The following is a 14,335-nucleotide window of genomic DNA, read 5'->3' on the forward strand; positions in this document are numbered from 1 at the left end:
AAATCAATATCTAATTTGTTGCAATGGTCTTAGTAGCCATTATGTGTGTGTGTGTGTGTGTGTGTGTGTTCACAGTGTGTGTTTGTGTGTGTGTGTGCGTGTGTGTGTTCACAGTGTGTGTGTGTGTTCACAGTGTGTGTGTGTGTGTGTGCGTGCGTGCGTGTGTGAGAGTTGGTGCATACATGCGCGCCCATGTGCTTGTGAAGGACCTACCCTATCCCTCATTTAGACTTAGCTAGGGGGTTTCAAAGTCAAAGCTCCCATTGTGTTGTGTTTCCAGCTGCCCCTCCCCAGCCTATAGCTAGTGTACAGCCTGGGGCGGACACACACTGACTTATAGATCTGACACGCAACACACAGATTAATGGGATAACACTGTATGTGCTACATCAACCTCACAAGGACATGTCGGATGGTTAATAAAATAAAGTATCATACGATATAGACCTGACAACAACAGTCCTCACTCAACCTTGACCTTTCTGTAGGCTTGGTGAAGAAGTGTGTTTTTAAAATGGATATGATAAGTAGGTCTAGGTGAAACCTGGAGAATATCAGTTTTCACCAGATGTTCACTAGATTTCATAGTTGCTGATTGACTTGGAATTCTTCACTCTTTTAGCACTACCTGCCCATTCTATATCAACGTTTTTTCAGAGCAAAGGTCAAACAAAATTGGGTGCTTTTTTCTGTAACTTTCCTACATGTAAATCTCCGTGGAACAGCTGTGAACCAATCTGCTATAGACACAACTCTTCACGGCATTTTATTGTCTGAGAGCATGGACCATTGTTTTGATTGCTCACAGGGCCTTACCTTCACTACGGTAACCATGCCGTCGTTGGTGTGTTGGTCGGTGATGATGGTGAAGTGACCTATTGGGTCTCCGCTGATGATCCTGTACACAGCATTCCAGTTGGGCGAGTGTGGCTGGTCCCGGTCAATCACGGTCAGGTTGGCGACCACAACATTGACCCGGTTCTCTGGGACCTCCCCTGAAAACTGGGAGGGGTAAGAAAGAGGGAAAGAGCGATAAGAGGAGTTGACAGAAGTCTTCACTTCCTCCTCCTTTGTGTAAGTAGGCAGTCAAATGGCTTAATTATCTCGTCACTCCACAAACACTACTCCGGTGCGTTAGGTGCATTAAACAAGCGAAACACCCGTACTATCCTCTGCCTCCACATTTTGAAGAATTTTCTTATTGCCTCCCCCCCATCTTTCTGTTCTTCTGAGAAACTGATGGAGGGAGAGAGGGAGCGAGGAACGGAGAGAGAGAAAAGGCCTGCTTTTGGGAGGGCTTAAGCAGCAGTGGGCATGTGTTTGTGTGTCTCTGAGTGGGTTTTAGATGTCCTGCAGAAACACATGTGTTTTGTCCTGATAAGGCCATACAGCAGAGGAGTCAGTCTGTCTGGTATGGTTGGGAACTGATCACAGCTTAACAGTCTGTCAAGCAGGGTTCCCCAACTGGCGGCCCGCGGGACGATTTTGGCCCGCGGGTGATTTTATTATTTTAATTGTTGGATATAAAAGACTGTAAAAACACCAGCAAATCAGCTCCAAGTGATTTACATTTTGGGAAAGTAGAGAGATATACCGTAGATATAGAGAGATATACTGTATGTGATAGTATACAAATGTAAATAAGGTTTGAAAATATTATGTTTTAGTCATATGTTATATCTGTTTGGGCTTCTTGCAGTCAATTTGCAGTCTATAAATGATTTGTAATTATGTTCTGGCCCCAACCATCCGCTCAAGAAAAAAACGTCCCGTGGCTGAATCTAGCCGATGATCCCTGCCCTACAGGCCCAGGAGACCTTCTCTGTCTGCATAGACTATACACAATAACATTAGGCCCCCCCACCGAGACACGCTGAGACACTCTGTGACCCAGCACACAAACACAGTGAGATTAGGAGGCTCTAGCAAGATGGTCGCCTAGAGAACCAATGACATTCTTCAGGAAAAAGAGGCTTCCGGGGTGGTCCTGTTCGTCTGCTGGGATTGGACAAAGAGGCAGCGTGTGAATGTGTATCTCTGTGTGTGTGTGTGTGTGTGTGTGTGTGTGTGTGTGTGTGTGTGTGTGTGTGTGTGTGTGTGTGTGTGTGTGTGTGTGTGTGTGTGTGTGTGTGTGTGTGTGTGTGTGTGTGTGTATACACTCTTCACTAAGTCTGTTTTGATGTTGTTGTCGGCTAGGCCAGGGTATTCTCCATGCTGATTTGAGGAAAGTTTTTCTGTAATAGGGACATATAGGGACCATAAATAACCACACTCACAAACTCAAAGGCTGCTATAGAATCTACAGAACAAGGGTCACCACGTAATTTCAACCAAATAATTTGTTGAATCAATGCGGAAAGTCATCAACGTAAGGGAATTTCATAAGTCCAATATCACTGTGATTTTTTTGGGGGGGGTTTCAAGTTGAATTCATGTTAGTTGAGAACTCAACCAAATGTAAATAAAAATAGACGTTGAACTGACGTCTGTGTCATTAGAGTGGTGTCATTAGAGTGGTGTCATTAGAGTGGTGTCATTAGAGTGGTGTCATTAGAGTGGTGTCATTAGAGTGGTGTCATTAGAGTGGTGTCATTAGAGTGGTGTCATTAGAGTGGTGTCATTATAAGGGGTTCCAGGCCCACAGTGAACAACAGAAAGAACAGAGGAATAATCACACAGTCAAAGTAATAGTGTACAAGGACTGTCTTCATCCTGCTGTCACATTCTAGGCAGTGTGGAGGAGGAGGAGGTAGACGGGGAGGCAGAGCAGGAGGTAGGGGGAGGCAGATGAGAGGAGAGAGGGGTGGTAGGGGGAAAGGGGAGAGGGGGGAGCCAAGGGACAGGAGGGAAGGGGAGGGGCGGTGGGAGAGGGGCAGATGGGGGTGACAGAGAGCTTCATCATGGAGCCTAGGTGATGTCAGGATGAGAGAGGAGAAAAGGATCCAGGCCAAGCTGGTGTTTCCTACTGGCTAGGATTATTCCTCACTACTGAGCACGGGGTACACACACACACACGCGCATGCACGCACACACACACACACACACACACACACACACACACACACACACACACACACGCGCGCGCATGCACGCACACACATCTACTTGTTTCTTAAACTCACAGGCAAAAGTACAAACCAAAACACACACACAAAGATAATCACACAAACAGATGAACACATCCACTTTGAAACACATAAACACCCCACCCACTGCCTGCCTGCCTTGCCGCCTTGAAAAATAGGTCAGCCTCTGATAGGCCTGATGAAATATTAATCTGTAACATTAAAGAGAAATTCTCCAAACTTTCTATTTCTGGGACGCTTTGATAGATTTATTGGGTTTGCTGCAAACACTAAATATTTGCTTAATGGCCTTCATTGTCGACAAAATGGCTTTTATGTAGCCCACTGGTGAACTGGATGATTTATAGAGGGAGCTTGTAAAAAGTGCTCTGCTCATTGCGAATCCAAGACCTCCACTTTGCAGAATAACAAGGGCGATCATCATCAATATCCGCCACAGCATTTATTTAGCTAACCCCCATTTGTGCTGGGTGATTGAAATGCACTTCAACACAACAAAAATACAGTGGATGAGACTCCATCCGGTACAAACTACTATCATCAATCGGCTACCGCAACTGTTGAATCCTAATATAGTAAAAAAGGGGGTCTGATTTACAGTGGTCCTGACTGTGTGTGTTCTCCTTCTGGATATGGAAAAGCCAGAATAGTACATCATAGATACCACAGCTGATCATATTGTGGAATATTTGTACAATGTGCATTGATAGTCAGTGGAGTAGGGAAGTGGTGAAATTACTAAACAAATGACTGTTGGAAGGAAGATTTCTGCCATTAAAATGTTTGTCGGGTTTCATTTGTCTCCTCGCTCTCTTCTCCTTCAACCCACCACCTTCTATTGTTTATTTTTCTCCTCCGCCCTATCCCCATCTACTTACTCTCGGCCTTGCAGCCCACAACCTTCTCCTCTCCTCCCCTCTCTCTGTGCTTGCCCCTGCTGTGTGGCTGTGGCGCAACATATCACTGATGAGCTCTACGTCTGACACATGCTTAGCGAATCTGCAAACTCATCATCATAAGGATCTTATTGGCCCCCAGGGTGCATGCTAATACTAACTCCTATGATAACGTCCAGCGTGAAAATGATACTTCTGCTGTATTAAGCACCTTCAGCTCCCCAAGACACCCACCTACTCACAACTGGAGAAGCTGCAGATAGGAAAACGCACATGCCGACAAGACATCCACATGACCTCAAAACATACTGTACAGTCGGATATACATATATTATATGTGAAGCTTCATAATAAACTGTCTTTGCTGATGTCCCTTTCTTTCCTCTCATCTCTTACCTTTCCTATATCCCTGTCTTCCCTGCTCTCGTCGTTTGTTCCTCACTCCCCTTTTTCCTCACCTCTCAGCTCTCTCCTAATGATTGTGCCATGAGGCGCTCCACCTGCGTAAGCTGTTTCCTTTCGCACTGGAGCTCCGATAAACAGCTGAATTAATCAGCTCAGATCGCCCCTGGGCCACTGGAGGGCTCAGCGTGGCTTAATGACTGACACAGGGTTAATGAAATACACATACATGCATGAATACACCTGCTCAAGGTCCTGTCCCAAAATGTAACAACAATTATGTCGATAACATAGCTAAGTTTGTCACTGGTACGGGCTAGTAAATATCCTAAACCTAGACAGTGATAGCCACAAGCTAAAACTGGGGAGAAAGGGAGGAGATGAATTCACTTTCTATTTCATCTGCTGCTGGCTTGCTAATGTTCACTCAAATTTGTTTTTCCAAATGTAATTGATTAAATTAGATTTTTATTCTATAAAGATTGTGTGAGTCATAGAAATTAAGATCTTGTGTTCTTTGTGGTTTTTATATGCAGGGAGCATATATGCAGGGAGCATTAGAAACCATATACGGTACCAGTCAAAAGTTTGAACAAATCTGTACTCATTCAAGGGTTTTTCTTTATTTTTACTATTTTCTACATCGTAGAATAAAAGTGAAGACATCAACACTATGAAATAACACATATGGAATCATGTAGTAACCAAAAGTGTTAAACAAATCAAAATATATTTAATATTTTACATTCTTCAAAGAAGCCACCCTTTGCCTTGATGACAGCTTTGCACAGTCTTGGCATTCTCTCAACCAGCTTCATGAGGTAGTCACCTGGAATGTATTTCAATTAACAGGTGTGCCTTTTTAAAAGTTAACTTGTGGAATTTCTTTCCTTCTTAATGCGTTTGAGCCAATCAGTTGTGTTGCAACAAGGTAGGGGTGGCATTCAAAAGATGGCCCTATTTGGTAAAAGACCAAGTCCATATTATTGCAAGAACAGCTCAAATAAGGAAAGAGAAATGAGAGTCCATCATTACTTTAAGACATGAAGATCAGTCGATTCGGAAAATCTCAAGAACTTTGAAAGTTTCTTCAAGTGCAGTCGCAAAAACCATCAAGAGCTATGATGAAACTGGCTCTCATGAGGACCGCCACAGGAAAGTAAGACCCAGAGTTACCTCTGTTGCAGAGGATAAGTTCATTAGAGTTAACTGCACCTCCAATTGCAGCTCAAATAAATGCTTCACAAAGTTCAAGTAACAGATACATCTCAACATCAACTGTTCAGACGAGACTGTGTGAATCAGGCCTTCGTGGTCGAATTGCTGCAAAGAAACCACTACTAAAGGACACCAATAAGAATAGACTTTCTTGGGCCAGGAAACATGAGAAATGGACATGAGACCAGTGAAAATCTGTCCTGTGGTCCGATGAGTCCAAATTTGAGATTTTTGGTCCCAACCACCGTGTCTTTGTGGAGAATGGATGTTCTCCGCATGTGTTGTTCCCACCGTGAAACATGGAGGAGGAGGTGTGATTGTGTGGGGGTGCTTTGCTGGTGACACTGTCAGTGATTTATTTTGAATTCAAGGCACACTTATCCAGCATGACTACCACAGCATTCTGCAGCGATACGCCATCCAGTCTGGCTTGCCCTTAGTGGGACTATCATTTGTTTTTAACAGGACAATGACCCAACACACCTCCAGGCTGTGTAAGGGCTATTTGACCAAGAAGGAGGGTGATGGAGTGCTGCATCAGATGACCTGGCCTCCAATGTGGGAACTCCTTCAAGATTGTTGGAAAAGCATATCAGGTGAAGCTGGTTGAGAGAATGCCAAGAGTGTGCAAAGCTGTCATCAAGGCAAAGGGTGGCTACTTTGAAGAATCTCAAATATATTTTGATTTGTTTAATACGTTTTTGGTTACTACATGATTCCATATGTGTAATTTCATAGTTTTGATGTCTTCACTATTATTCTACAATGTAGAAAATAGTTAAAATAAAGAAAAACCCTTGAATGAGTAGGTATCTCCAAACTTTTGACTGGTAATGTAAATTAATTAACATACAGCACCAACTACATAAATATATGATAAGTTCCATTATCTGCTACCTGGACTTTAAAATTGATTTATTTCCCACCAAACAACACAACTTACTCCACATTTTCAATGTTGCTGCATCATGTGGTGCCAGCATCATGGTATGGGTATGCTTGTCATCGGCAGGGACTGGGGAGTTTGTCAGGATCAAATAAATATGATAGGAGCAAAACCCAGGTAAAAAGTTCAAGCAAAAACCTCCTCAGTCTTCTGAAACCGAACACTGGGATATACAGTGAGGGAAAAAAGTATTTGATCTCCCTGCTGATTTTGTACGTTTGCCCACTGACAAAGAAATGATCAGTCTATAATTTTAATGGTAGGTTTATTTGAACAGTGAGAGACAGAATAAAAACAAAAAAAATTCAGAAAAACGCATGTCAAAAATATTATAAATTGATTTGCATTTTAATGAGGGAAATAAGTATTTGACCCCCTCTCAATCAGAAAGATTTGCTGAGATTAGGAGCACACTCTTAAAGGGAGTGCTCCTAATCTCAGATTGTTACCTGTATAAAAGACACCTGTCCACAGAAGCAATCAATCAATCAGATTCCAAACTCTCCACCATGGCCAAGACCAAAGAGCTCTCCAAGAATGTCAGGGACAAGATTGTAGACCTACACAAGGCTGGAATGGGCTACAAGACCATCGCCAAGCAGCTTGGTGAGAAGGTGACAACAGTTGGTGTGATTATTCGCAAATGGAAGAAACACAAAAGAACTGTCAATCTCCCTCGGCCTGGGGCTCCATGCAAGATCTCACCTCGTGGAGTTCCTATGATCATGAGAACGGTGAGGAATCAGCTCAGAACTACACGGGAGGATCTTGTCAATGATCTCAAGGCAGCTGGGACCTTAGTCACCAAGAAAACAATTGGTAACACACTACGCCGTGAAGAACTGAAATCCTGCCGCGCCCGCAAGGTCCCCCTGCTCAAGAAAGCACATATACATGCCCGTCTGAAGTTTGCCAATGAACATCTGAATGATTTAGAGGACAACTGGGTGAAAGTGTTGTGGTCAGATGAGACCAAAGCTCTTTGGCATCAACTCAACTCGCCGTGTTTGGAGGAGGAGGAATGCTGCCTATGACCCCAAGAACACCATCCCCCACCGTCAAACATGGAGGTGGAAACATTATGCTTTGGGGGTGTTTTTCTACTAAGGGGACAGGACATCTTCACCGCATCAACTTCACCTTAATCAAACCTCCTTCCCTCAGCCAGGGCATTGAAAATGGGTCGTGGATGGGTATTCCAGCATGACAATGACCCAAAACACATGGCCAAGGCAACAAAGGAGTGGCTCAAGAAGAAGCACATTAAGGTCCTGGAGTGGCCGAGCCAGTCTCCAGACCTTAATCCCATAGAAAATCTGTGGAGGGAGCTGAAGGTTCGAGTTGCCAAACGTCAGCCTCGAAACCTTAATGACTTGGGAAGATCTGCAAAGAAGAGTGGGACAAAATCCCTCCTGAGATGTGTGCAAACCTGGTGGCCAACTACAAGAAACATCTGTGATTGCCAACAAGGGTTTTGCCACCAAGTACTAAGTCATGTTTTGCAGAGGGGTCAAATACTTATTTCCCTCATTAAAATGTAAATCAATTTATAACATTTTTGACATGTGTTTTTCTGGATTTTTTTGTTGTTATTCTGTCTCTCACTGTTCAAATAAACCTACCATTAAAATTATAGACTGATCATTTCTTTGTCAGTGGGCAAACGTACAAAATCAGCAGGGGATCAAATACTTTTTCCCCCACTGTAGTCTCATTTTTCAGTGAGACAATTACACACGTTTATGCCAAAGACACACCAGAATGGCTTTCCAAGAGGTGTTGAGTGTTCCTGAGTGGTCTCAGCACTCAATGATTCCTTAACACATTTACTGAACTTGAGCAATTTTGACAAAACCAATGGACATATATTGCCCTAAGAGTTGTGCAAAGTTAATAGAATATTATTCAAAATGATTCACAGCTGCAATGGCTGCCAAAGGTGCCTCCATCAAGTATCAACTCAGGGGTGTGAAGACATACACAATCAAGACATTGTTCCATTTGAAAATGTGGAGTAGGCTGTGCAGATCTATAGGGAAAAAAACTCTAATATAAACCCTTTTTAGATGTAATTTTAAGTAAGAAAAATGTGAAGACTTTCACTAGCCACTGCATCTTTGCTTACAATCATAACACAAGTACCTGCTTAATTGCTTGCACAGAACTTTGTGTCTAGCACCGTGCTGTAGAAATCACAGCTCCTTCCTTGCTGTTTACTCTCTGCCATCCCTCCCTTATACTTTTAGCCATCCTACCCATTCCAGCCATTCGGATAACAAATCATTCAGAGTTTTCTCATTTCGCCAACTATCAGGAATACTGCTTCTACTCACTGCCTCCCCTCATCTCATCCCTCCTCTCCCCTATCTGCAACTCTCCACACATTTACTATGTCTGGCAGCATGGTGCCTCCAGGGTACGACTGTGTGGCTCAGTTGGTAGAGCATGGTACTCGCAACACTAGGGTTGTTGGTTCAAATCCCACAGGGGACCACTACTATAAGTCACTCTGGATAAGAGCATCTGCTAAATGACTAAAATGTGTGTGTGGACAGCAGGCTTGTTCAAGAGGTACTCATCACTGCTGGGGGAACTACTGTAAAACGATCAACATTCCCTGGAAGACCAGAGGATGTATGGATACATTTGCAGTAATTTATGCTAGTCTTGCTGATCTCCATAATGATTTGGTTACACACATCATTCTTTGATTTGGTTTGACTCCAGGAATGACCTTTTTTTTTCATATATGGTAATGATCATCACCATTATCACCACTATAATCATCATTAAGTCTGCTTGCTGTTGTTTTCTGGGTGATGAACGTTGAAGATTGGATGTTTATTTCACTCAGGTCAGGAGTGTGCGCCGTCTCTGAGATGATGCCATGGCTGTGTTTCATCCCTTTCTCCTCTCACCTTATATCTTTCATCTTCTACCCTTCTCCCTATATTCCAGTCCTCCATCTCCCATACCTTACCCCATCTTCCCCCTCCCCTCTCCCTCTCCCTCCCCTCTCCCCTCTCCCCTGTCTACTTATTCTGTGGCGGACATGACGTTTTGTCAGCCGGTTATTGTCATGCAAACTGCTTACTGTATGTTATCTGGCTATGTGGCATGCCGTACGCTGTAGGCTTGTTCATTTAGCAGACAAGATATGCTTATAAGTCCTGTTTCATTATTTTATATTATATGATTTTATAGTAAGAAGAATATAATTGAACTTAGCTGAATAAAATAAAAATGATATTTTTCCCATTCCGGAGAGAGTGCACATATAAAAAGCTATGTTGAGTGTAAAAATAATCATTTGAAACAGGTCCTACAGGCTACGAGTTATTTGGCAACTTTAGTTGTTAATGATACAAACCTTATAATGCCTTAGAAATCAAAACATATATGGGCTGCATGATGTGACTACAGGCTATTGATGATGTGAGAAAGAAGTAAAAAAAAAATTGCACTCTGATCCTTACCTCAGGCTGCACACACTGTTCTCTCATCAAGTGATGATATGATCACCCATCGGACTATTCTCAAATGAATATTGTCTTTACTAATATGTTAAACTAGTTTGGATTTAGAATGACACATTATCAAATGGGCATGAACAGGGGCAGGGGGAAAAAAATACATGTCATCCGCCTAAGCACTCCAATAGCGAAGGGATGCCACGTTCCCACCTCCGGTTATTTCACTCCTTGCATCAACCATTGTTTAAGGAGTATGCAGCCTCTCGCTGCTCGACAGGTGATATTCCACCCAAACTCTGTATGCCATGGGCTCCCCAACCCTGTTCCTTCAGCTACCAAGTGCTTCATTCGGGGGAAACCATGTGAAATCTGTTTGGGAACATCGAAAGTAACATGTTTTCACAACAAAACATATGTCATTAAACTGTTGACAGCTCCTCTCTCTGCACGCTTGAGAAAGTAATGAAGGAGAGAGGGGAGGAGATGGAAACGCACGGTGGTGAGATATTCTATAGCTAACGGTAGCCTAATGTGACACCCTGTTAATTACGAAGGGCAAAAAAGCCCTATTACTAGGCTATTCAAAATCAAATACAAATTCACTACAATTGTAAGCGAACTCTGTAAAGCCCCCCTGCACAAGCAATGAACCAATAGCATTGCCCAGGCCTCTCCCAGACTCACTTTAGAGTGTAGCATAAGGTAACCAGTCCATCCAGTATGCATAATAATACAGTCCACACTCAAAGGCTATTACTACAATTTGTTTAATTTTGGAATATAGGCTAGACCAATTAAAGACATCTTAAATCATTTAAAAAAATGTTTTTCTGTGGTGCGTAATATGCGGTAGGCTATGTATTGTACAACGAACAGCATAATCCTTAATTAAATTCAGTTTATTTTTTTCGGGCATATATAGGCCTATGCATATGTATAAGCTCTAATATGCGTATGAGTGTTTTAAATTGATCATCACCTTAGAAAGCGCTGACCATTTCGTTGTTAGGCTTTGAAGCAACATTCACAATCGCCATGTTTTCCACTCAGTTTCAACCTGTTGTTGAACTTCTTGTTTCAAATTGATCAATCGCAGTGTTTCTTCAAATTGATCAATCACAGTGAGGTGAGTTGTAAAAGCACAATACTGTTTTGATTGCAATGATGTCAGAACGGTTAGAAGGACAATTGAGCCTTAGCGAGGTGGATACTACGCATGTCCTGAGGGAATTCTACTGCGGTCATGACTCATGACTGATGATGTGGTGGTAATATGGTCACCGCAACAGCCCTACTCTCTACTCACGGTTCTGGAGGTGAGCTCCGGGGGGTTGTCGTTGATGTCTGTGACAGAGATGATGGCAGTGGCCGTGTTGGACAGGCCAAAGTTTAGGTTGCCCTCCATGTCCGTGGCCTGGACTATGATGCTGTACTGGGACACTTTCTACAGGACAATCACACAAAGAGAAGAGAGAGAGAGAGAGAGACAGTTAAGAAGAGCAACCAGTGATCAAACTTACACACAGTGAGAGAAAAAAAACACTAAATGCTCAATCATACAAAACTGCATAACGAGTACAAGGAGGTCAATGTATCCTCTTCTTTAGGTTGTGCAGAAATAATAAACCATTTTACACAACACACATTCTGTCTCTCTCTCACACACGTTAGGTTTCCTCTACACCCACTGTGGTTCTCTCCTCAGCCACAAACCTTTAGCCTGGTAACAGCTTTGCCAGTGTGGGTCCGGTATGTCTCTGACGAAATTAGAAGCAAAATGGCTTGTTTATCCCCTCCCATGACTGTTCTCCCTCCCCTACCTTGGCCCCTATCTCAGGCCCTATCACTCATCTTAATGGGAGCCCAAGCACTGTGAAAAGGAACGCTGAAAGCCTGTTCAGAACAGCACAGAGTCTCCTACCTGGGGGAACACAGAGAAATGTTCCCTCCATCTTCTTACCTCCTCCCCCTACTCTTCACACAGTTGCTTTGCCTTTTTACAAATCGGTTAATGTTCTTCTTTCCTCACGTGTTGCGTTGGGGCAACCAGCTCTCCTATGTGTAGCCTACAATTCACAGCAACCATTTTGTGTGGAAATGCTCTCCAGAAAGGTGGAGAGTTGAGTATCAGCTGAGAGAAGCTGAATGTGTCACAGCTTTACACAACAGCCCATGTAAGTGCTGTCCATGGTCCTAAAGGTCAACATAAATGGGAAACCACAACAGCTATGACGCTCTACTTAGCTGTCCATGGTGCTGAAACCAACCCATTCGCCTTAGAACGCTGCCCTACTCATAGAGATTTGATTATACCGGTATGTGTATGTGTTCTTATGAAAACCCCTTTGAGTTTGTTTGTGTGTGTACCTCCCTCCCTCTCTCCCCCTGTCCCAGGCTGCAGACAAACAGGCAGGCAGGCAGGCAGGGGGGACAGGACCTGGGAGCTGTCAGGATAATGTGTCTCTTCCCTGGGATTCCCAATTACACTCCCAGTGTCTCCATCACCTGCTAATTACAGAGTAAATATCCCAATTAGACTGTGACTCCACATCAGGAGGATTAGACAGCTCAGCTCAGCTCTGCTCAGCAGCCTCTCGACCCCCCACCACACACACATCCACATCCACACATGCACACACAGATGTGCGCTCACAGGAACACACGCACGTGCACGTATGCACGCAAGTACGCACACACAAACACAAATCTTGTTCAGGAGCCCTAGCTGGCCCGCCAGTCCTATCAGGGAGAATCCACAGTGTGTACAGCAGTCCCACTAATTAGACAAGTCGCTAATTATGTAGAGCACCTCGGAACCTCTCTAAACCACGACACATCACCAACTACGCCCCACACTGTCCTGTACTGTACTAGCTGCTTCTCTACAGAGCTGCTGTCACCTGAGTCTGCCGTTCCTAGACCATGAAGAAACAAAGGGGAAAGAGAAAAGACGACAGAGGAAGGATACAGAGGCTGGGATGAGCTGAGTAGCGTACAAGTTTAAAAAAAAAGACAAAGAAGAAGGAAAGCGAGAGCTAAGGATAAGAGGACTATAGCGGTGGATGGGAAGAGTGAGGAAGAAGGGAAAGTGTTGAAAGGCATGTGTGGTAGGGGAGAGGAGTCAGGGGAGAAAGTGATAGATCAGAGGGGGGCACACTTCGACATCTGGCTTCTTGGAGAAAACCTCCTTTAAGCTGGAGTCTCTTGAGGAAAGGCAGGCAGAGAGACCTTATGAGACTGTAGCCGAACTCTGAAAACTGGGCTAGAGCAACAGCGAAGCCTGTACTACTCTCTCATTCGCTCTCTGTCAGCCTCCTGTTCTGTTAAGTATTCATGTTTATGTATATATGCACTCAGATTTCTGCAAGGGTAAGGGTGTTCTTATCTGTTCTCTATGGGAATGCTGGAGGAAACTTTCTGAGGTAAGTACATTGGTGTGCTCCAACAGAAAGATTGTGTGTGTGTGTGTAAAAGAAAGAAAGAATGTTGTGTGTATTTCAGTGTGAGCTTGTGTACAGCTTGTGTGTGTGTGTGTGTGTGTGTGTGTGTGTGTGTGTGTGTGTGTGTGTGTGTGTGTGTGTGTGTGTGTGTGTGTTTGTGTGTGTATTAGCTCTAATCCAACATTGGGAATGAATCAGGTTTGATTGGCAGTGTTCGAATAAAAGATGTGGAACAACAAGCAGGGGTTAAGCTAAAATGTTTCCTCTGTCTTCATCAATTTATCTCCTTTTCTATCCATCCCTCCCTTCCTTTATTGTGTGTCTCCCATATTGTTTCATACGGTTCCCTCTCTGTATCACTCAGTTATATTTTTTATATTTTTATTTTACCTTTTATTTCACTAGGCAAGTCAGTTAAGAACAAATTCTTATTTTCAATGACATCCTTGGAATAGTGGGTTAACTACCTTGTTCAGGGGCAGAACGACAGACTTTTACCTTGTCAACTCGGGGATTCAATCCTGCAACCTTTCGGTTACAAGTCCAACGCTCTAACCACTAGGCTACCTGCCGTTATCTCTCATCCCTCCCTTCCTTTTCTCTTTCCATGTCCAACTCATCAGCCTCTCTCTTCCTTCCTTCTGTGTACTTCAGTGTGTGTTTGACAGGTGTCAAGGGTGCCATCTCTCACACACACACACACACACACACACACACACACACACACACACACCCACACACACACACACACACCACACACACACACACACACACACACACACACACACACACACACACACCCACACACACACACACACACACACACACCTGAAGGCTCCATGACGTGTTGTTAATAGGTCTGTCAGCAGTGACA

General features: G+C 43.6%; 1 protein-coding gene across 1 annotated transcript in view; it reads right to left on the reverse strand.

The window, feature by feature from the left end:
• Positions 1-14,335, reverse strand: part of LOC106571924 (cadherin-4) — a 395,713-nt gene that overhangs the window by 32,860 nt on the left and 348,518 nt on the right. Inside the window, exons 9-10 of the mRNA XM_014145495.3 lie at positions 11,328-11,465; positions 817-1,002 (exon numbers count right to left, since the gene is read on the reverse strand). Of these exons, the coding sequence (XP_014000970.2) occupies positions 817-1,002; positions 11,328-11,465 (324 nt within the window). The remainder of the gene's footprint in view (positions 1-816; positions 1,003-11,327; positions 11,466-14,335) is intronic.

Source organism: Salmo salar, chromosome 15, assembly GCF_965601325.2.
Source record: "Salmo salar chromosome 15, fSalSal1, whole genome shotgun sequence".
Taxonomy (NCBI): domain Eukaryota; kingdom Metazoa; phylum Chordata; class Actinopteri; order Salmoniformes; family Salmonidae; genus Salmo; species Salmo salar.